The sequence below is a fragment of the Myiozetetes cayanensis genome, unplaced genomic scaffold (assembly GCF_022539395.1).
Source record: "Myiozetetes cayanensis isolate MyiCay16 unplaced genomic scaffold, myiCay2020 scf12, whole genome shotgun sequence".
Taxonomy (NCBI): Eukaryota; Metazoa; Chordata; class Aves; order Passeriformes; family Tyrannidae; genus Myiozetetes; species Myiozetetes cayanensis.
Genome location: NW_026086826.1, coordinates 21,262,238 through 21,286,314, shown reverse-complemented (window position 1 = coordinate 21,286,314; position 24,077 = coordinate 21,262,238). Strand labels below are relative to the sequence as shown.

Genomic DNA, 24,077 nt, shown 5'->3' with positions numbered 1-24,077 from the left:
CTGTGCTTCCAAGTTATTCCCCAAGAATTTTAGTCTACCTGTTCGTATCAGCTCCAACTGACTTTTTACTTACTGCATTAAATTATTTCTTATAAACTTAGGTAACAATAAACATTTATTAAAACAAAAGGAATTGTACTTTCAAGTCTGACAGCCTCTTAAGGAATTTTTTTTTGGTGAAATATAGGGTACCCATCCTCATACAAACATGTCATTTACTTTCACACCACTCACTCACTAATATTAGTAATAAATTTTAGCTTTCTGTGGTATATGTTACTTTCCCTTCACACAAATAGGAAAGAGTTTCCTTTCATTTGTTGATAATAACCTTTTACACCCACTCTATCGTACCAGGTGAAAGCTCTGGAGTTTGTGTGTGTTCTGGAGTCCCATTCCACTTCCAAGCAACTTCACCTGTTTCAACCTGTCCTCCTTGAGTCTCAGTAGTTTCATTACAAACAGTTTGAGATTGCAGTGATGGCTGTCCTTGTTCAAGTTCAAAATTCATAATAAGGGAATCAACCAGAGAGTCCAGCTCATCCAGGTTCATAAAAGGTCGAGGTGTCTTCTGGATAGGATTGTTTGCAGAAGACAAGGCAAACAAACTGAAATAGTTGTTAAAATATCCACCTATGACAGAAATATTTTCTGCAAAGCTCCTGAGGGGGCTTGTGTTTCTGTACAACCCTATGACAAACAGAGACAAGAATAACCAAATGCAGCATTTTGCGAAGTGAGGCCAAGTTGTCCTCCCTCTTGCCTCACAGGTCTCCTGTAGCCCACAGGTTACCAACAAGACAGGTGATAACCCAGATAAATACCTTGTAACAAGGAAGAAACAACTCGACAGACTTCAGTTAGGCACTGCTCCAATTCCAAATATTTCGCAGCAATTTTAGTGCTTTTCTTTATTTCTCGATACAAAGATTCTTCCTCCAGTAACTGAGATTCTATTTCTTTCTGTATTATTAAATAGCAGTTAAAAAAGAAAAACAAATACATGACAGTATATTAACTAGTAAACATGCCTATTATGGATTCAGTCATGTACAACAGGGCAATGCTGAAACACAAAATCAAGCTGACACGAAGTCACACAAATAAGATAGCACCAGAAAGAGTACAGGTTGTTGATGGGGTTAAAAAAAGGTAAATGAAACTAAAATCCATAATAAGCTTGGCACTTAGAAGATAGATTAAATGATCTCTCCTGGTTTTTAATTCAAAATACCAATAACTGTTGCCATAAACTATTGCAGAAGCTGTAATTCACACTGGCATTACTGAACTTAAAGCTTTCAACTTAAAAGAAAACACAAGAGGTGGTTATGCTTATGATGAGAGCAAAATGAAGATAAAAGTACCTCCAGAAATACTTTAAGTAAAATGAAAATCAAAGAGTTTTGAGTGGAAATGCAGTAGCCAGAAAACTTAGCGTTCCAATCACACGAAAGCTGCTGAGACACGAAGTGTTATCATGCAAATGTAAACACAGAGAAGTTAATTTCAATTCCTCTTCTTTGATAAATGTATCCTTAAAATTTAAATGCCAGACTCAAAGCACACACATTTTGCAAAGCATTTCTCTTACCTTTCTGCAGTAAGAGATGTTATTTTCAAGCAATCTGGCTAATGCCACAACGTTATCCTTTATCCGATTTTGAATCTACAACAAAACTTTCAATTATGTTGTACACTTGATTGAAGTCAGAGTACATTAATGTTTTAAAAGGATAAGAGTGAATACTGCTACACTATTAAGAAAAATACTCTAAAGCAGAAATAATGTTTTCCACAACATAACATGGAATTTTTCAAATGTTAACAGGCTGCTTCTTCCTCTACTCTCTCCTATGTGTATCATCTGATATCATCTACTTCATGATTTACCACCTAAGTAAAATGAAAGCACAAAATAATAGACTGCACCTTAGAAAAACCCACTATGATCAAGTTCCTCCACGACAGAGTAGTTTTTAATCTTACTTTCATCTCACCTCATTTTGTGGACGTTGTTTCACAAGTTTTTTCTGTACTGTTCTTGCTCTCTCCTGTACAGTATCAATGAGGAACTCCAGTCCCGAGCCTACTCCATCATAAATGGCAAGTACAAATTCCTTTTAAAATAAAAAGTTTCAAAATGCAATGATTAAAGAAACTGATTTGGTCTTAAAAATTTAAATTAAAGCAGATTTTCTGTAGTGGGCTAGAAACAATTTTGGTTTCAGCAAATTGTTCAGTGCAGGTCTATTCAATCACATGTCATTCTTGGACCACTGCTATTCAGCACTTTAACCTCCTTCTCCTAACTTTGTTCAGACTTCTGAAAATTCAATATGGTACTTAAACACAGATTACTGAAATATAAGTATTGAATTTCAGTGAAACAGGTAGATTTGTATAATTTCAGTGCAGATACAATCCTAAGAGCACAGTATTTCTTTCTCTTTATAGGTGTAAGTTGCACAGATTTAAAGTGCAGTTTTTAAGGGGAAAAAATATCAAGGGTATTAACATATCCATTTTCACCATAAAAAATGAATGTACTATATGTACTTAATTCACTTGATGAAGTTGTTATATGTAACAATTTGCTTCTGAGCACAGTTACTGATAATAAGTGGGAAGCAACATTAAAATAACTATTCACAATTACTATTTCTAATAAACATTTTTTTTTTACCTGTAGATTAGACACGGGAATATTGTTCTCTTCAGGAAATGAAATATCAGCTGTTGTGACTACTGCCAAGTGTCCTATGTATTTCATTGTTTGTTTTACTGTTTGGTTCACTTTGCTCCAGGCTTCTGTTACCATCGAGGATATATCTGAAGAACACCCCTGAGAAACAAAGGCACATCATCCACTGAAGCCTAGAAAGCACCTGTGGTCACACAGTTTCTATAATGCAAGAGTTCATAGCACACAATAGTTTAAGGAATTTTTAGCTTTACATCTTCCTAATCACAATGACTTATTTATCAGAGCTAAAAGACTGTGCCTTGCAACCACAGAGAAAAAAACACAGTTAAGAAAAGAAATAAAATCTTCCCAAGGTTGTAGCATGAAAAGGGTAATACTGGCCACTGGTTTATACATTTATAAACAGCAGCACTTCACAGTCTAAACCAGCACTTGCTCTTGCTTCTGCATATTTTCTTTTACCCTTTCATGAGTAAGAACTAATGCTATTGTCCTGGGCACAGGAAGGTCTGCATTATTCTCAACCAGCACATGGAAGTATCAGTTTAGCCAGAAAAAAACCCCACACCCTTGGCCATTAATCTTCCTCAGGTGTGTCCATTTGTCACTGCATGCATTGGACATTTAGGTGTTTTTATCAAGTCTGTAGTAAATACTGCTTTAATGCATAGAAGTTCTCTGTACACAGAGGAATTCTTTAATATGCTTTACCTGCAACAGTAACTGTAAATAACCTCCCAAGTTCTTGATTTCCCGTTTCATTTCTTCATCAACCTTTATAGATCCAGGACACTTTTGGATATTGTTAAGCCAGAGTTTGCTTAGAACCACAATCTGGTCAAAAGCAGAGATAATTCTGATGCTGTAGGACTGAGCAGCAGGATCAAGATTGAAAACTACAAGAGAAGGATATTGATCAGATCTATCTCCTTGGCAAATTAATGGAGGAATATTAATTCTTGTGAGATACAAACACACAAATGCTTTTGAATCTGGAAGTCATTAGTAATGTTTAAACTCTTGTGAAAATGAGACTTACAGTTTTCTTGACATTCTTCATCTTGCTGTTCATAGGCTTTTGAAATGGCAGACACTCCAGAAAAAATTATAAACAAGTTACTTAGGAGATTGTCTGCTATGCTTTTTCCTGCTTCATGATTCTGTTCCAGTAAATCTAAAGCTGAACTTATAGATTCCTTGCATATTCCAGGAAGAAACGATTCAGAAAAGTTTGGGCATATGCTGGACTTGCTCTGTGAACCTGTATGATGTAAAAGCAAAACATACATGCAAGAAACTCCTCACAGGAATGAGCAGCCAGTGTGTCTAAACAGTAATGACTATTTAATGTTAGCATTCATCTACTCAAGATTGTAAGTCAGGAAAAAATGCATATACAGTATCCTAAATACTTTCTAGATTCAGTTAGTATGAAGAAAAATTCAACAGTGACATTCTTTAACATGAATCCATCTGTTTCAACAATCTAACTTACTGAGAAACAGGAGATAGTAAACCCCAGCCAATCTAAAATAACTGAATGCATAAAAATATTTGGAGCATCTTGTATTTCAGAAAACAAGTTTGTAAAACCTTATAAAAAGCTTGGGGAAACCTCAGTAGTTGAATAAAGAGCAACAACTAAAGAAAACAAAGTTTCCAAGTTATTGGATCAGGATTCAAGCTTTTTCTCCAGTTAACCCATGTAGTTACATGGAGTAATGTTTTAGGCAAGTTTCTTAAATAATGTTCATAAAGTGCTGGTCAGGAAGTTTTTGCCCTAAGAAAGTGTAATCAAAAATACAAAACCCCTACTGTTAACAGCCTAACATTACAAACTTGAAGATATCACAAACAGGACATTTTTAATTTTGCTTTCCAACCCATGCTGCTTTTTTAAAAAACTATTACAAATGCACATGTTTTCTGCATGTATGAGGTTCAAATTCTCAGTATGAAAAGAAAAGTGTTCTGCCATATAGCAAGTACCTGATATATAGGAAGTCTGTATATTCTGAATGGGTTGCAATTTTATCTCAGACAAACATCCAGAAATTCTCTTGTTCTTCATGAAACTTCTACTTCTAAGAAAGGATGATAAAATAAAAGCATGAAAAAATGTCAAAAGAAAAGAATCTCTCTCCTCGTAGCCACTGAAGTTCAATGAATATTGACAGACATCAGGCAAACAACATAAATATCTACTTTTAATTAATGGAACTTTTGAACACAGAACCTAAACCAGAGTGAAAGCAAGTCAATACAGCCCATAGAATGGATCCTACTTACTTTGTTCAGGCTCTTGCTAGTACAGAGGGATCTTCATTCCATATACCCGTTTTTAATCTAATGTCCTACTACTGGATTACTATAATCCAGAACTAATTGTCAATGGTCATACACAAAACCCTCTAGCACTGATCAGGCATATGCTGCATGTATTCTAGACCTGACCTCAGAATCACTGCTGTGACATCTACCAAACTGCTTCCTGGGCACATAATTTTTATCAGCAACATGTTGTATATTAATTAACACACATTTCATAAGTGGCATGATAAGGTAACATATTTAGTTTCAACTTTTCGCTCCTCCTCACAAAGTAAATCAAAATTTATGGATATAACTGACATTATAATAAGGTAAAAGAAGAATTAATAAATCATTATGTTAGTGACACAAAAACATATTCAGATAATTACAACATTTTTTGCTTTAAGTGTAGAAGAGGAGTTATAAATTAGTATTACCTTCTTCTGGAAAGAGAAGAAACTGATGTGTCTGAAAGGTCAGGTTCCCACTCATCAGCAGGATCATAAAACACATCGGCAGCTTTATTTCTATCATTACTCTGAAAAAAATAAAGAAAACAGAGGGGAGGAGTAGAGTTAAACAGAAATAAAGTGACAAAGTATTCAATACAAGAATGAAGACAATGTGTTCTATTAACAGAAGAAGAGTAGCTTTAATGTTTTGGTGTATTTTCAGATATATATGTTTACTGCTTCTTACTCAGCACAAAAAATGACCTCAATAAAGTCATTGATTTCTATTGTCCTCTTTCTGTATGATGGATAATTGCATATACATGTGTCTTGGCATTTAAGATGACATAAGACCCAAAAAAAACCCCAAGGTTTTCCTCCTGTATGGATTATCAAAAACTTATCTTTGACAAAGTTTTACTTAGTATTAGTGTTTATTCTTCAGCTACTACTGACCTCATACAGTTCTTTCATTGCTGCTAGTTTGCATTCAAATTTCTCTAGACTCCAAAAAGTTGCTATTCCCAGCTTGATGTTACGAACCTGCACCTGCACAGCAGACACTGCTCCCGTTTTATCATCAATTTTATCGTGCCTAAGAACGTGGGAGAGTTAAAAGACAAATATCAAGACAAAACACATTATTCATATTGCAAAAAATAAACAAGATACTTGTTTATTATACAGAGAATAAAAACATGATACAAATTTCTTGAGGCATCATGCATCTAACCAAACCAACCTAAGAGGAGCTGTCATTTTTATGTAAAGGAAAATAGGACTCCCTGCATTCAGAGGCAGAAGTGGATACCAGCAAACAAATTCCTGGCTCCCAAGAAATTCAGAGCCAAATATAGGCTATAGAATTCTACTAACAGAGTTCTTATTGAAGGAAAATACAACAACTGGAAAACCAGTAAAACATAAACCTCCTAGCAAGTCCTATCTTACCTACATTTACTGTAGCAATTGTTTTAAATGATACAGTTTCCTCTGCACTAATACATCTCTGTCCATGCTAAGATCTGAACAACATACAGGTCCACTTCCAGAACATTCTTCAGCTACAGCTATCAAGTAGCTTGGCATAGCAAGAGATCTGTGGAGTGAAACAACTGCTCCCAAAGGCTCCATATCCACTGAGGTTTTTACTTTGAGCTACCCCTGTTCCAGGCCTGTGAACTGAGTGGCTGGCACAGCAGCCTCTGTTCAGTTTTGCCTGACAGGAACACAGTGTGTTTTAGGACTACTGCAATATGTGGACATGGGCATCAGAAGATTCACCTCCAAAGCACATTTAATCCAAAATTACTTGTCTATAGCCATACCTTTAAAGTTTTGATCTAAAATTCAAATTTGAAATTCCCACTTCAAAGTAACGAGGCTGAACCACACACTTAACTAAAGCTACTTTGGAAAGTTTATTTATCGTGTTCAATGTTGTGAGATTGTTAAAAGTAAAACCAACAGCTCCTTGCACATTCAGAATCCACTCCTTAGTTATAAATATATATATATTATATACAATCCCTTATAATTAACTGACTCAGATACTCACCTGCAGAAAACAGTGTTCTTCCCCAATGCATTACTAATGGCATTGGCCTCTTTGACCATCACAGACAGCTTCAGAGACTTCCAGTTCAGTGGAACTAATAAAGAAGATAGAACATAATGATTAAGTGGATCAAACAACGTGATGCAACAACTTAGGGTTAATTAAAACAAAAAAAAAGGCAAAAAGGAAACCAATCCAAAAGCACAGCACAAACATAATTCAGCCAATATTTCCATGAATTCCCAGTAGACTGGGAAAAAATGACCCTTCCAGGTAAGGTAACCCTTTTAAAAGGTCAGATAAAGGGTATTTCAGAAACAGAGGCATAACACCAGACACTGTGATAGAAAACTAGACAAAATGAATTCTGTTACTTCAGTTTCCCCAAGGAGTTAATGCTTGACCAGTTCAGACAGAAGAGGATGGACTCTTAAGCAGCTGGGATAAATGCAGACTACATGTGTATCTACCTAACCACCCTGAGTCCAATTAAAACTGAGCTTTTAACACAGTCAGATAGACACAGCTTAGGAATAGAAAGGCTTGTAACAACCAGAAGGCTCTTGTTGTTCAGGGCAGTGTTAGGGGAACAGAAAGAGCTCCTGTATCTGTATCCATGGCCCAAGCCCACTGAGCAAAAGAGAAGTCAGCATTGTCTTTGCAACACGTGTATACACACTTGTCATTGTTCTGTTCCCACTCCCACGGTTCTTCTGGAGAGTGTGTATTTCTTCAGCAATCTTCTGCTTCTCAGCTTCCAGAGCTTCCAGTATCTTTGCATGACGAATAGTATGGTCTTCTAGAGCCTGGGGAAAACCAGGCAGTGATTAAAAAGAAAAAAAAAAAAGAATTTAAAACTCTTAATGCTGTTTATTGAAGCTAAATTTTATGTTCCTGACATTTTAAAGACTCTCACAATGAAATTGATACTGAACATCTGCTATATTCATAGGAAATCCTTCATTTTCAAACTGATGTTTTCCTGCATTTGCTCCAATATTGCAAAGCTTAAAAAATACTGGAACTTAAAAAAGAAACAGCTTTTAAAAAAATCAAGTCATATTTGTTGCAGCAGTCAGATATATATCAACACCAGTCAAGAACCAGTCATTAGTTACATTAATGTCTAGAGAAATAACTTTTGCCACAGGCAACAGTCTCTAGAGTTTGGTAAGGAACAAAACCATCCACGTTATATAAGGAATAAGGTCAGCATTAGTTAATCCCTAACATTAATACAACATCATACTCAGTTCTTCTACATAAAACCATGTAGAAGAAAAATACTTCAAAGCATTTCCTTTACAATAATTGGTTTTTAAAAACACAACAACAAAATAAAGCCCCCCCAGACAAACCAGTTTATTGCCTAAAAAGCTGCTTTTTTAAAAATTACCTGCTTGGTAGCCAAGGTCTCCATTTCTAAACGTTTCTTATTGAATTGTAGTTCTAGCTCTAGGTTTTGCTTTGCCTTCTCTAGCTCCTGTATTTTAGTTGCAGCTTTTTGGTTATTCATTTCTTGGATTTGCTTCTTACGAGATTCTTCTCTCTGATATCAAAAGGGAGAGATGAGGGCAGGCAAATCACTTCAACAGCATTTCTGACCCATGCCTTATATAGATATTAAGGTTTATTTTCATTTAAAAATGAAAACTTTTAAAACATGCAGTCCCTACAGCCTACACAGCCCAATGTCAGCAGTGAAAGGTTATATCCCACACTACAAGCATCACTGTCTCCCGTAGAATATTTAAGACATAAAATACATCATCATTATTATTTTCCCATGCTGTACATTCTATGCCAACTTATTGTATGTTGTAAAAGCATTGGAAAAACTAACAAAGTAGCATGCCAACCTGGAAAGAAAAAAAGCCATATTAAGCAATATACTGTAGTAATATATTATAGTAATTTTAAAATCTCATGGAATAACTTAAATTCTGTAAATTGTATGCAAAAAAAAATACCTACAATCTCTAGGATAACTCTGAAGGGGATACTTAGTTGTCAACTTCTTGTGTTACTAAGACTTTTTTTTCAAAAAAGAATGAGGCATTCTCTAAGATACTTAGAATATTCAAGACAAAAAACCCACATCACAAACAAACCAACCCCAACCAAGCACCAAACAGATACCACAAGGTACAGTTTTTGTCATTGATATGTTTGATGTAATGATGCAATGGCAACTTACCACCTCTGCTTCCAGTGACTTTATTTTGCTTTCATAAGCTTCTTTTTGTGAGGTCAGCTCTTGTTGAACCATCTCTTTTGCAATCTGGACACTTTGCATCATTTCTTCCTTGGCTTTGAGCCGAGCCTCTTCAATTTCTGATTCCAGACTACAAGTATCATACATTTAGAACACTGCCTTTCATCTCTTATAGGCTGCATAGAGATTATCAACTTTTTATTCCTATCATGAGAGTTTGTTAAGGTGTTGGTTTTGTTGTGGGTTTTGTTTGGTGTTTTTTTAAATTTTCATACTTCACCTATTTTACATTTCATAGGGAAAATGTAGACACTGGTAAATATGAAAGACATTCCAGAATTTTTAAGTCCACTCGATTTCCATTTTCATTTTATTATATCACTTTCACAAAATTAAGTACTGTAATGGAAACCCACTAAATCACATTAAGATGGGACAAGTAAATTTTAAGTCAGTGAGTCTGGCACTCTGATAACTCCCAGGAATGAAGCAAGTACAAATAACACTTCACCATCTCTCAAATTCTCCCTCATCAGGTAAGACTAAGGTTATAACTTTGGGTTCTTCCCATTTTCCTAAGGCATTTACGTTGCAGGCTTTAAATCTCTCCAAAACACCAAAAGTAACTTTCAGACTCATCATATGCTTGGAGAGAAACACAACCAAAGAGACAGACTGCTTTGAGGAGCCTGGAGCTCAGTGTTTCTCTAATCATGGTCTACATTCCTGATAACTGAACTGGCTTGTGCTGATTCACTCTTAGAGGTTCACTCTCATTTCAGCTATGTCTGGGACTTCCATTTCCATTACAAATTACAAATAGTGTTGTTGTTTTCCCTTATTGTGAAATAACTGAAGGTTATTAATTATTTCTTAAACTAACTGCATGGTTGAATTAACTATTAAATTTATCTAAAGAACAAGAAGAACTAATGCTTACTGTGTTCTCTGTGCAATAAGCAGCTCGTTCTTCGCAAATTCAAAATCTTTTGGACCATCATGCAAGCACGTGGTCCCACAAGAAGGTGTTTTAACTTTCTGAACCTCTGCTGGATGATTAAACCTGAAATAATGGTCTCCCCCAAGGATCACTCGATCACCCTATTGGGAAAAAAAAAGAATTCTTCTAAAAATATAAATTTATAAGCAAAATTTTTCAGTGCTTAAACTACAGCAGGCAGGGCTAGAAATCAAAGATGAAGAGATAAACATTTACAGTTACAGAGCCTTCTAAGGAGGCTGCAGTCTGAAGCTGAAATTTTTAACAAAGCAAAGAAATCCACACATGCACATATTACTATTATCAAATCAATCACTTACGTGATGCAGAACTGTTGGCTCCAAAATGCATTTCCCATTTACATATGTCTTTGCTTCTCTCAGTGGAATAATACTTACTTGGCCGACAGCATTTTTTATAACGCTGAAAACAAGAAACATTTACAGTATCAGTAGCTCATAATAATTGCAAGTGATATTTCTTACTAGACTAAAATTCATGCTTTAGATTGTGTTCTGTTATTGCCTTTCCAAATGTGTATTGTCTTCATACTACTTAGTCATAACACACATAATTAAGAAATGACAACCTATACTTTGGAAGGAACCTATATTTAAATCTAAGAATCCACTGCTAAAAAATTACTAGAATACCCTGAGCATTCCTTTCATAACACTTAATTTCCCAACATATCTGCATCTTTCATGGGTTTAGTAAGTGATTAGTTAAGTGTCTTACAGCCTTTTGTCTGGGATCAATTGCACAGAATGCACTTGAAACAGTATTTCTGCAGTATGGCCAAACTGATCTCTATTTTTATTGAACTAAGAACTGTCAAGACATTTCATTTTTCTAGTGAACTAAATGTAACAGAGTTATCTACCACAGAACATGATTTGATCAGGTCTCATTCATGCAGAAACACTGCAGAAGATTTTGCTACATGAATGAGATGAACAAAGAAATTAAACTACCCCAGTCAACAGATTTCTTAGAGGGAACAGAAGGAAGATGCCTTAATCATTAACCAGTAAAAAAAAAATATCCCTAAATGTTATTTTCTTGGCTAGAAAACCATGTTTTGTTACTGCCAGAAGAAAGAGTGACTCCAAAAGAAAGGGAGGAGTGAGAAGAAACATTAAGCATAAAAATAACACTACATACCAATGGTCATCAGCAATCAGCACTCCAGAAAGCTGGATATCATGTTTTGAATTTGGTTTACACCTTCCAACTGTAGTTTCTCCTTCTTTGATCATATACAACAGCACCTCAGAAAGCTGAGGATCTTCACTGAGATTGACAAGGTTTGGTAAATGATTGTCCATTTTGAATGCAATTCCAGCTTTCTAGATAAAAAGAGAGCTCTGCATAAAAATATAATTTACTTTGTGCATTCAAATATCTACTTTAAATATTCCTATAGTCACAGCAATCTGTTAAAAGAATAGTATTAGGGAAACCAAACCTTACAGCTACTCCCATTATTCTGCAAGGTTTGCCAATGTTATATTTCTGTATTATCTCCTATAGAAAGAAAAATGTACCTGCAATTCCTCTATATCTTCCAATTTCCTTTTTTCTGCTTGTTCAAATTTTTCTTTCCAGGCCCTTAACATATTAAGAGAAAATAACGCAACATATTAGGAGAAAAATGACGGCATATAAGTCTTACTATTTCTATTTTCAATTAAGACATTCATGACTGCCTGACCTTTGCATTTCTGCCATGTTCCTCTCCTGCTGGTGCAGCTCTACCCTCAAAGATGTTATTTCCTGCAAATAACGCCTGTATTTTTCACGATCAGTGTTCAGAGCACTTTTCTGAGCTGCCTTCATCCTTTCAATTTCAGCTTTCAATTCTACATCAGACAAACAGACACAGTGCCCATAAGAAACAAAGACAAAAGAGGGTATAGAAACTTCAGTACAATACTAGAAAATTCATCCTGTTATTCAACTGAAAAAACAAAACACATTTCCCTATTCCAGGTTCTCAGGTGTAACCTAAGATATCACTTAAACTTCGGGGAAAAAAAGCTCACAAAGAACAATGATATTGAAAGGAAGACAATCCCAGGTTGTATTAGCCTAGTTGACAAGCAGTCAGTCAACACAACAGATTATCAGTAGAAAAAACTCTTATGAAGCAATAAGTTAAACACATGTGCAAGTGAAAAACCCTCAAAGACTGCAGATGTCAATCTCACCTCTGATTAACTTCACATTTACATCTTCATTCACTTTAGCAACGTTGATAATTGAACAAGCTTGCTTTGCATAGCGAAGGGTGCTGAGCGTTTCCTCCGTGCTGCTGGCAGCTGGACTCACCGTGGCAATCATCGTCGTCTGGGAATTCCCACCAAGACTTTCCTTCAACAACCTTCATTTCACAGGAGAATACAAGTCAATCCCTGGCCCTCACGTTGAGAGAAAAATTCACAACTCCTCAAACAGAACAAATTAAATAAAAAATACTCAGGGTCTTGCTACTTATTTGAGAGGGAACTGTTAGCTACTTAAAATACAAACCGAGGTCCTGTTTGTTCTTTACCTGATGCAACAGGCTAATTTCTTCCTTCCATAGGTCATTTGAGAGAGAGAGGAAAGTGATGCCTCATGAACAGATAAAGAAAACCACAATCTCAGAAAGCCTCTACTTCTATATAAAAAAAAATTCTGAAGTGTACATACCAAGTAAGGACAGATTCCCGGTAAGGAATGAAAGTTTTCTTTCCATTTTGAAATTGTTTAGAGAGCGCAGAAATAACCCTTCCAAGGGTTAACAGCGATTTATTGATACTCACACCTTCCTACACAAAGCAGAAATAAAAGTATAATACAGTTGCATCTTCTTGTGTGATGTTATTGACTCTACTGTTGATTAATTATGCTTGTTCAATGTATGGTACAGCTGTACCACATTAAATGTTACCACTTATTAAAAAAAAAAAAACAGTAAGATGCAAGAGCAATCTGGAACATCTTCATTTGGAAAGAACCAAGACCCTGCCTTTAAAATAAGTGGTGTTAAGAGCCATCAAACTTATGAAGGCAGTTTGAAATAAAGACCCTTATTAGAAACTCGATTTAATTAGATTCCTGCAAAGAGGGGCAAGACCCAACTCTGTGATAGTTGATTCACTATTTGCAAAGTCACACCAACAGTTTTCCCTCGCTCCTCCAGCAGGATCATTAGACCTGCATAGCATGGGAAGTGCTGTTCTAAGCAAGATGGACCACGTTGCACAGTGCAAACACCTTCTTCAGGCCACCCACCCTCCCAGCAAAACGTGATGTAATACTTATAAGGGCTATACACACCCTTCACAGCTACAGTTCCTGCCCAGGAGTCCCACTAGGTGAGCATGCTTTGGAGTTTAGGGATATCATTAGGAGTCAATCATTTTCCACAGATTTCCAGTCCTGATTTACCTTCAGCCTCTCTCCAGTGGTCTGAGCTTTTGCACAGCACTCACTGCCAGCGAGATCAATTAAATTGATGTGACTGGTAAGCCTACGATCACACTGCTCTTCATTCACAAATTCTACCTGGAAAAAAAAGGGAGATGTTGGCATTCAAACCAAAATAAGAAGCCCGAGGACAAGTAGAAATCTGACAAGCCGTTCACAGTAAACACATTAAAAATCGATGCTTCCATTTAATTTTTGACAGGATATCCTCATGTACATCCCTTGAAGGAGAGGAAGTTCAGATATTAACCATAGAATCAGTTGGCTGTGGTTGATTAACTGCATAAGCATAATCTGCAAACACAACAGATTACCAAACTGTGGATTTGGGTCTGAAGTTTGACTATTGCAGTTATCCAAAAAACATGGAAATCAGTAAGCTATTACTGACCAACCAAGATCAGGTAAGTAGTCAGTGGAAAAGGCTCAAGACCAGTTATGATAGAGAAAATCAACAATCTAGTGGCGAGAATGGTAAGGGGGAAGGAGGAAAGAAGATCAGGAAACTGGAATGAAAAATTAAACCAAACAAGAACACAAAACCCACAAACCAACAAGTTATTTGTTCATGGAGAAAACTGACAGTCTGTGGACTCCTGAGGATCTCTACCTATTTCACTTCTGTCTTCAGGCTCAACTCGCTAAGTCAGGTTTTGTCTTTTAAGCATCTGTAAATCGGATGAGGAGTTGTAGTCCCTGTGTCCTAGGGACACATGGGGGAAGAGAGGCATCCTGAAGCAAGGAAACATTTGTTCAGTAAATTGTGCTGAAACTGAGCAGAAACTGCATCTCCTACCGTTGTCCCAGTCCATCACTTGCAGGAACACAGCACAGCTATGGCCCTCACACAGCCTAAACTTCTCAGAAGCTAAGATGTGTTGGCAGCAGTGTGAAATTTGGTCTGGCCTCAATTAGGATTCCTGTTATATCTCAAAACTCACACTGAGAAGCTTGGAACTGCTCCTAGATCTGTCAGTCTAGACCATATTTATATTGCTGCTATAAATATATGTAGCACAGAGACATAAGAATTTACTCAAAGCACGTAAAAGAAAACAGCTTTTGCTGTGTAGAAAGCCACATTAAAATGCCCTGTGCTTTTCTCAAAGATCTTCAAGTATATTCTCACAACTTTCTAGGCAGCACACAAAACTTTTTACTACCCCATCTGAGCAGATATAAAAAAAAGAACAACCCAGTGATACCTTGGTCTGCGTCATGACAAGGGTGAAGACAGAATGAGATCTGGAGCTCTTGTCATTCATTACCGTAGCAGCTGTTGCTCTCTGCTTATTTCCCAGTTCAAGCCAACTCTGTAAGAGAAAAAAAACTTAGGATGTGAAACCAAAACCTGCTTGGGAGAGTTAATTGAAGTTTTTTATGTTTGCCAATAAAGTTATTAACAAAAATCATGACTGCATGGGAAGAATGAAAACTTAAACTTAAGAGATCACCATGTGAAAAGTGTCACTTAACTGTATGAATCTACTCAGCTCCATTATATTGGACTAGTCTTCACTATCCTTTTACAAAATCAGCTGAAACATCATAGACTACTGGACAGTCTGCACTTTCTTCCCATCCATGGAAATTATTTTTCAGCAGTGAAGAAAGGAGCAAGTAGAAATATTTGTATTCTCTTTTAATAACCAAACAACTCTTACCTGAATATCAGAGTAAGAACGAACAACATTCCTAAAGTGAGGGGAAAAAGAAAAGTTTGGGTTCAGACAGTTTTCTTTCTATAGTTTTCCCTGTTGTCTGAGTTCTGAAGCATTTTCCCAGTTACAAACAAAACACAAACACACAATGAAAGCTTCAGTTGCCTTGAGACTTTCACACACTTATTTCCCTAGGACAGTGCACCACAGGTATGAGTTTCTCTAAAACTACATGACACTGAGCTCTTGCTGGATTTACTGGTGAGTACACAAGCTTTCACAGAGCCTCAAGATCCCTACTTCACTCTTTCAGGATTCCACCACACATCTTTTAAAATACAAACAGTAAAGACTTACACTGTCAGGCCTTCCACATATGGTCCTAACACTGGATGTTCTCTTACACGAAGCTGGTGAGAGTAATTTCAAAATAAAAAGTATTAGGAGTGCATCAGTTAGATCTAGCACTCAGGAGTATCTTAAAAGGAAAAAAAAACATTCTGCAACAAAAATCTTTTATGTTTCCAAGTAGCTTACCTTAAAATCACTGACAAAATTCACTCCTGCCTTAGACAAGACACTATAGTCTTAACTTCTGTATAACAAGTCCACCTAAGTCTCAAGCTTATGTTAAAGGACTTATTTCAAGAGCAAACTGAATGTACTGTATCATCTTTATCATAAACTAATACTCGAGTTTATACACAAGTGGCCAGTATAGAGTTCAATGTCAAAGAACAGAAAATACCTTTTTTGATAAATCAGATATAATAAATTCCTTCCTACACACCTCACGTAAGACAAATTTCTTTAATTTATGTTTTTTCTTATTCTAACAAACACTACAAACTAGCTCAACTAGTTTAGTGATATAGTGATATTCTTATTTGTTTGGTTTTTACTTTAATCCCATTATTCACAACTAAGTTACTTAGATAGCAAATCAATGATCATTTGCCAATTGTGCATTTCTGTTTACAGAATAGATGCCACTGCTTGGAGGTTATGCATACACTTGTTTCTGTGAGCAACTTACTTGCTGTTTTTTCTGTCCATTTTCAGCTTTAAAGACAAGCAAATCATGGATTTTCTCGTTGTATATTTCAAAGAAGCTCATTTCAAGATGATACAAAATCTAATAAAATTAATAATAAAAGAGGTATTAGTATGGTGCACAAAACATTTTCATTATTGTTTGTTTCAAAAATTAACTTAGATTGCCAGATCCTGATATTCAATGTTATAAGCATTTATACTGAAAGGATTTTCCAAAAGAAATGATATCATAAAACAGTTTGGGTTGTAAGGGTCCTTTAAAGATCATCTACTTGCTAATATCAAGAACACAAATTTACTGGAATTCCATGCACAGCCATTTCCAGATGGAAGCTATCAAGCCTTAAAAGAAGTACTATAACATCCACCTCAGAAGTTTCAGCGTTGGGTTTCAACAACAACAGCAAAACAAAACCAAACAATCAAACAAAACCACACCAAAACTTTCAATGAAAACACATCTCTTTCCTCTAAAGGCATGAAGGTTGTATTTTTGGGTTCTTTGGGGTTTTTTTGTTTTGTTTTGTTTTTTAAGTAAAATGAAATTTTCTTTAAGAGACAAGGAAGATTGCAGCAAAACCTCTAAGACTCTGAAGTCAGAAATACAAGATTCAAGACAACTTGCTGCAACAGAATCACTTACAATGCATAAGCAGAGGAATAACAAAAGCTCTGCATTTTCCAGAAGTTATACTCTCTAGCCAAACTCAGCAACAAAGATTGCTGGTTACTTCTTAATTCCTCATTGTCTATCAAATCCACTGCAGGATCAGAATATTATATGTTCACTGGCATTAGGATTCAAAATCCAGAATTCAAACAAAGCAATAGAGAAATTTGGAATAGTTAAAAAGGGAAAAGTTTGCCTGCATAAGCTTAACTGAATGTTAAGGTCTACTGAACTGCAAGTCATTCCTAATAGACGTGAACAATTACATAGATAAAGCAAATGCAAAGAAAGTGAGAGTAGTTATTTTTTATTTCAGCAAGAATACTGAGCTAGAATAGGAATACTATTGAAGTGTGTTTTGCTTTGATACATGATGTTTAACAATACATTCATATCTTTCATGTTCTGTTCTACTGCCTCCACTGCAAGTGTGGAGCCCACTGGGATTTATCTTGCCCTACATAAATCTTATATTGTAAGACATGCAATATAGAGAAAAGAATCCTAGTCTAGTGATACATTAAAAATATCATGCCCATATTTTTTCACATTATTGCCATTAAGGAAGTAAAACAATGTTGATTTTGACTACTTAGGGAACCCTGTCAGTCAGAGCTACCAGCAGATATAAGATTTGAGGTAGCAAAAGAATATGAACATTAATAAACAGATTAGCACTAAGTTATCAGTTTCCTCATAGTCCAATGTAAGGTCAGTAGCATAAGCACATCACCTGTTCCTTGTCCATCTGTGCTATTTGGTTGAAAAGATCTTCACAAAGTCTTGGAATTATTCCTCGGTCTTCATCAAATCCCATCATCCTGTGGTTACAAAAAACCTGCTAGTTTAGCTTTGTAACTCTCTGTAGAGACTTTAGCTGTGCATCTCTACAGCTGACATGCCATATGCTTTTGTGTTATAGAAGTAATGAGCAACAGAAATAAATCTGATCTGAGTTGATGCTTTTTTAAGCAGGGAGTTGGACAAGATGCTGTCTGGGGGTATTTTCTATTTAATCCATTGAAAAATGGCCAAGGTTAAAAAAACTAATGTACATAACAACTGAGTTCACACTTGAAAAGGAAAACTCTACTTCTAAATTCTGTATCTATTGCAAATTGAAGAGAAATACTTTTGGTCCTCAGCTACCAATATTAAAAGTTTATATGGCCTCATGGAAATTACAAAACTCAGAATTAATTTCAATAGATTCATGTTTAGAAACCAAACAGTTCACCAGGCATTCTATTGAAAAATATAAATAAGGTATATACGAACAAATGTCTCTTGTCTGGGGTTTCATGCAAAGACATAGGGATCTATTTTTCAAAGTTTTCAAGCATCAGGACCATAATTAGAGTGATCTCTTAAACGTCTTCCCCAAACAACATGCTATACTTCTCTATGTCACTTCAAGCACAATACAACCAACAGTGGTGAACAACAGCAACACTGGGAGAGTCTGAGAAACTCTCAGCATTAATGAAGGTTTCCCTTCACTAAAATCTCTTGAAAGAGGTGTGTTTATTTTCCACTAGAGGTAATAAGAAGTCAGTGTCAGATACATAAAAATATTCTAAAGCTAACTTTGGCTTAATTACTATAGATATTTGTTCAAATATTTTTGTTTTAAAATACACAAAAGCATTTTGACAAAATTCTGTAACACTGGAATCTGTTCCATATAATCTTTTTTCACGACTTTACATTGCATAACAATTAGGCTCCTACAGAATTTTGACAATTCTTATCAGGAACTTACGTGTATGATTTTCCAGAACCAGTCTGCCCATAAGCAAAAAGACAAGCGTTGTATCCCTCAAAAGCTCTTTCAAGGAGTGGCACTGCCAAAGCTTGATAAATAACTGCTTGGCTTGCAAAATTAGGATGACACTTGTCAAAAGACCAGAAGGAGAAGTCATAACTGAAGCTGTAAACTTGGTTTGTGGATGGATTTTGTACAGTCGTCTCTGAACCACTCATGGAGATTACAGGGGGTGAGTTTTCAGTTTTCTCTCTTCATGGAAAGGGAGGGAAAAAAAACCAAAAACCATAATAAGTATAAGCTACATGCTTTAAGTTAATAATTTCAATCAAAACAAAAAGAAAAATAAAAATATTGGTGATCATTGTGAAAAATATCTGTTTGATCAACATATAAAGTATTAAAGATCAAAACACTGTTAATGAATATGTAAAAAATAGACCCAAATACCTATAAAGTCAATTCAGTTTCTTAATAAAATCTTCATCTTGGTGTTTCATGGAGTATCAGCTAATTTGAAAGCATATATATTATATCCTTATTGGGTAAAGATAAAACAATCCAACAAGTACAAAGCAGAACTCCACATACACTACGAGCAGCAGAAATAAGTCCAGGATACAAACCTGTTACTGAAGGGCCGTACCCGCACAGCCACAATCACTTTGCTGTTTTTCACTTTGAAAACATCTCCCTCAGTTCCGCTGCTCTCAGCTAAAGCTTCTGTGTTCACTTCTGTTTCTGAACTTCTCCTCCCAGGAAGAGAGCTGGAGACACTAGGGGTCTTTTTGGCTAAAGTTTGAAGATGAGGTGTTCGCTCATTTGAGGCCAATTTGAGAGACAGTTGATCTTGAGAGGTGCTGTTCTTTGGTGTAAGCTTCAACCCTTCTGTTAAACCTTTTGCTGGTGTCCTCGGTCTTTCTAAGCTGTTATGTTTTATCATTATGTGCTGTACCCTTTGCTTTCCAGCTACCTTATTTATATTGCCTTTTTCATTCAGATCTCCTGATAGACTATTAATACATTTTGAGGTAACTAATTGTTCCGATTTAGGAACTTCATTTTGAAATTTTGTATCAGCAGTGCCTGTCTTCTCTTTTAAACACGTGGAGACAACATTTTTACAGACACCATCAACAAAGCCCAAGGAACCCTTGCTGTTGAGGTTACACTGCAATTTGGTACTGGATTGACTCTCAGCTAACTTCAAGCTTGGTTTAACAACATCAGTATCATTAATATTCTGTGGAAGTGTAATCTTGTCATTTCTTTGTGCATCAGCTGGTAAGTTTTCTTTTCTAGGCACAATATTCTGATTGCTATTACTCTTCCCAGCGGAGCCAGTCCTCACACGCCTGCGCAGGGTAAGCCTTTTCTCCGTTTGTAGCTCTTCCATGCCCTGTGTTGTGTTTGTATGCAACAGTTCACTACTGGACACTAATTTTTTGCTTGCTCCAGTTCTCCTCCGAAGGGTTAACCTGCCTTCAGATGTAAAAGTAGTTGACGCGTCACCCACTTTTTCACAAGCTGAAATCACGTAGGTCCTATTTACTTCCTCAGTCTTATTCTGAGAACATGGAAGTAGAGTATTCTTTTCTTCTCCCAACACCTGTGCCTTCAGCTGCTGCCCAGATGCTTTCCTGCTGGCAAAGGTGTCATTCGAGGAAGCCTTCTGTAAAGCGACAGTGCATCGTGTCCCAGCAGGGCTTCTGGCAGGAACTGTGTAAATAGGCATGCTGCCTTCCAGCCCGTTAAAGCTTGGTTTTTAACAAGCACAGCACCTTTCCTAAAGGATTATTTCTAGTTGCTGCTTCATAAGGAATCTGGAGAGACAAAGCAAAAGTTTTTTTTAGGTTTTTTTTTCCCCCTCACATCCAGTATGAGTTATGTTTTGGTGCATGGGGAGCTCTTTACATAAACTGCAGTACCTGCTCCCAAACATAAATAAAAATTAGTACCTGTTTCACCTCCAGTACTTACAAAAAAGTCATTAGTTTATATTTGAATGACTGCTTCCAACAACAACAGGTTATTTGACTTTATTTATTGAGTTCTATGATTTGTTTCAGAAAGCAAACCAAATATCACAAAGACGCACCTGTTGGTAAAAAGAACAATCTATTTTTATTTATTTTTCATTATTATTATTTATTTATATGTATATTTAGCAACAAAGATGACCATGGATATTTCTTCCAAGTGATCTACCATGATCCCCAAAGTAAGGAAATTCCAGATCATGCCTCCATTCACTCCCAGCTATTTACACTCTTAGTGTTTCACAGCTAACAGACTCCAATAGAACAAAAAAGTTAATCTTGAATAAGAAGTCTGTGAACATGGAAAGCAGATTTTTTTTTCAGGATTTTGATATGTAATATCAAACCCACTATCAGAACAGGACAGTTAATAAAGATGCCTATTAACAGTACCTTTGGACATTATTTTAGTTCACTCTAATACATAGGCCCATAGCAGAACAAAAGACACCTAGCCTAGGGGACACAAGAAAACTGTAAAATATGTTCCCCATCCTTCCTACACATAAATATTTCAAGAGCTCTATATATGCAATCTGTATAGGAAAGTATGTTTTCACTCTTGTATCTGCATCATAGATTATTGGGTTGTTACAGGTTTGGTATCACTACCCGCTGTGGACTTGCCAGCTGCAATTAATTCACTGCTACAAGAAGTCACCTGACTTAGATCCTTAAAAACTGCATCTATCATTAACAACAGCTGTACGCGGTCGGGGAAAAAACGGGAAGCAAGATGAGAGCGAGGGAGGGAGAAGAAACCGTCTAACCACTGCTCCAGTAGAAGTTTACTTTAAATGCTACACTCTTGAGTTGTAACTTTCAAAGTACTCTCAGACTTTATGCAATTACATCCACTTTAACATGTCATGACTACACACTTTTCATGGCTCACAAACTGCGAGGAAAATATCAAAAACTTCAAACGAGAGCGTATTTGTTGCTCAATCCAGTTTGAGACAGGAAACTCACACGAGCTGTAAAATATCAATTTTGTGGCTCCCTCTGGCAACCAGTAAGTAGAGAAACACGGCCGTAGGACATGAATGGTTTCAGTGTTTTCTGAAAAGTCCACCCTGCCCGTGCAGCTTTAACAAGCCCCGCAAGAAAGTTCTCCCCTCCTCTTGCCATAGCTGTGCCTTGTGAACACGCACAAAGTTTTTCTGGAGAAGAGTGAAACTCCCCATTAGGAGCTCTTTTCACTCGGGAGAGCCGAACTCAGAACGAGAAGTACGCTCGCTCCTCGTTTTTAAAGGATTCCAACCACCAGGCAGAGGTGAAACCCCCGCGCCCAGAGCTGGGCGAAGGCGCAGGAGGACCCGCAGCCCGGCTGTCCCTCAGCACAGCCCCCGTCCCTCCGGCTGAGCCCGCGGGGCTGTGCCACGGGCCCGCCCGCAGCCAGACGGCGAGGCGGCGGCAGCGGAACCCCGCGCTGCCCACAGCCCCGCGGCTGCCGAGAGCCCTCCCGCGGAGGTGCAAGCCCCGCCGGGACGTGAAGGGAACCCCCCGCCCCCAGCCTTTCCGCCCCATCCCGCCCGGCCCGGCCCTGCCCGGCCCTCACCTTCGCGCGGCGCCGCCACAACCGCCGAGCCGCCCCCGCCCCGTTTGAACGCGCCGGGCGCGCGCCATTGGCTGCGCAGGGCACCGCCCCGCGCCGCACGCCCACCCCCGCGCCGCCAGGGGGCGCCCCCGCGAGCGCAGTCACAGCTCGCTGCCTCGGATAGACCCGAGGGATGCGTGGAAAAACGGGAGAAAATGGGTGGGAAAGGAACTACAACAACTCCTAACGGCCGGGACACTTACACAGCGTTGGCACTCCGAGCAATACCAAGGGGAGAAATGAAAACAGGGTGCTCAGCAAACAATGGATCAGGCCATGAAAGATCCACTGAAATTAAAAGGTGTTAAACTAAACTATCTAAACCCAGTAAGAATGAAAGATAGCAGAACCGGGTTGCTGCTACAATTTCACTGTTACAGAACCTGCACTCGCGTTTTGTTGCTGGGGCAAACATAATGTAGAACTATTGCTGGATCTTATGACTGACAAAAGGAAATTACAGAATTTGTGCAGGGCAGGGTGCCCACGGGTAGAGAGTGTGTGCACTGCTAAACATGTGCATGCCGGAGCTAAGTTTGGCTGTAGCAGCATTACACAAAAACAGTCTATGGGCAGGAGTGGGTTATTTCAAACAAGAGAGAAAAATCAACTAATTCCATCTCTAAAGGAGACGTTGTTTTGAGACGATGCCAAATTAAAAGTAACACTAAAAGCATGACAACAGTTGTACACATTGTGGTGAACTATGGTGAAGGGGAAAAAATGTTGCAAACTGTGTCAAAGGAATTCAACACTCATAATGTGTCTTTGGACAGACCCCAACTCTCATTGGAGCTTGTGTCTACAATTCAAGATTGGCATCGAACACCCATATTCAACAACACCCATCCCTCTGTCTCCTCACATTTACAACAGGGTGCCACACTCATGACATCTGTCCTGCAGGATGTAAAACCCACTGTTTTCATTTCTAGTTGGGGAAATTAAAAACAACAGTAAGCCACTAAGCTGTTTTGGCACCAAAGTCAATTTATCCCATTGCTGTCTTTGGCCAAAGAACAGACATACAATGCATAGGGCTAATGCCTAACTACCTGTGACATCTCAGTCTGCCAAAAAGGGATGATGCATCACAGCACCACAAAAGGTCTGATGAAACTAACTTCTCAAGCCTTAGTTGGAAAGGGAAAAAAAAAAAGGAAGTTTCGATTATGACCTATCTCAGACTTCAGATGGGAAATCATACAACACTACCTCAATACAGTTTTGACCTCACTTCTCAAAAAAATGAAACAGCATCTGATGTCAGAGCATGGCAAGCTGTGCTCAAATAATATGACCCTTTATATATTAACTGTGTTTCATTAAAGAACACTAATTTCTTATTTATGTGGTTTATCCTACATCTCTACAATGAAGCTCCACTAATAACCAAGTACTGTCTATTGCAAAGTGCTTGAGTAGAACACCTCACTGGTCCACAGGCACTAAAGGAGAAACTAAACTATCAGTATTCTTTACAAACAAAACTTGCATATGTTCCTAAGAAACCCCCAGAGGGCATACTGGGAATTTGGAGAAATGTTCCTAGCGGAAGATTTTATGT

The 24,077-nt window shown here is 37.4% G+C and overlaps 1 protein-coding gene across 1 annotated transcript; it reads right to left on the bottom strand.

The window, feature by feature from the left end:
- Nucleotides 1-166: 166 nt before the first annotated feature.
- Nucleotides 167-20,606, bottom strand: KIF14 (kinesin family member 14). Its single transcript, XM_050307090.1, has 29 exons — nt 19,498-20,606; nt 18,869-19,123; nt 17,840-17,927; nt 16,417-16,515; nt 15,738-15,790; nt 15,384-15,414; nt 14,925-15,032; nt 13,681-13,797; nt 12,940-13,058; nt 12,456-12,628; nt 11,960-12,107; nt 11,793-11,856; nt 11,410-11,594; nt 10,566-10,668; nt 10,186-10,346; nt 9,228-9,375; nt 8,427-8,579; nt 7,710-7,836; nt 7,031-7,124; nt 5,929-6,067; nt 5,458-5,558; nt 4,697-4,791; nt 3,747-3,968; nt 3,419-3,603; nt 2,687-2,845; nt 2,001-2,120; nt 1,595-1,669; nt 825-963; nt 167-690 (listed from the first exon to the last, which is right to left on the bottom strand). Exons 1-29 carry the CDS (start codon nt 20,604-20,606, stop codon nt 335-337), a joined length of 4,926 nt encoding a protein of 1,641 aa, XP_050163047.1. The 3' UTR covers nt 167-334.
- Nucleotides 20,607-24,077: the final 3,471 nt, after the last annotated feature.

Bases quoted from the DNA above. Each gene is read 5' to 3' on its own strand.
- KIF14 (XM_050307090.1), bottom strand. From the start codon at position 20,606: ATGCCTATTTACACAGTTCCTGCCAGAAGCCCTGCTGGGACACGATGC. The intron at 6,068-7,030 runs GTGAGTATCTGA...CCACGTTCTTAG, and splicing joins AAGAACACTGTTTTCTGCAG to GCACGATAAAATTGATGATA. The intron at 2,846-3,418 runs GTAAAGCATATT...TTTGTTTCTCAG, and splicing joins ATTTACAGTTACTGTTGCAG to GGGTGTTCTTCAGATATATC.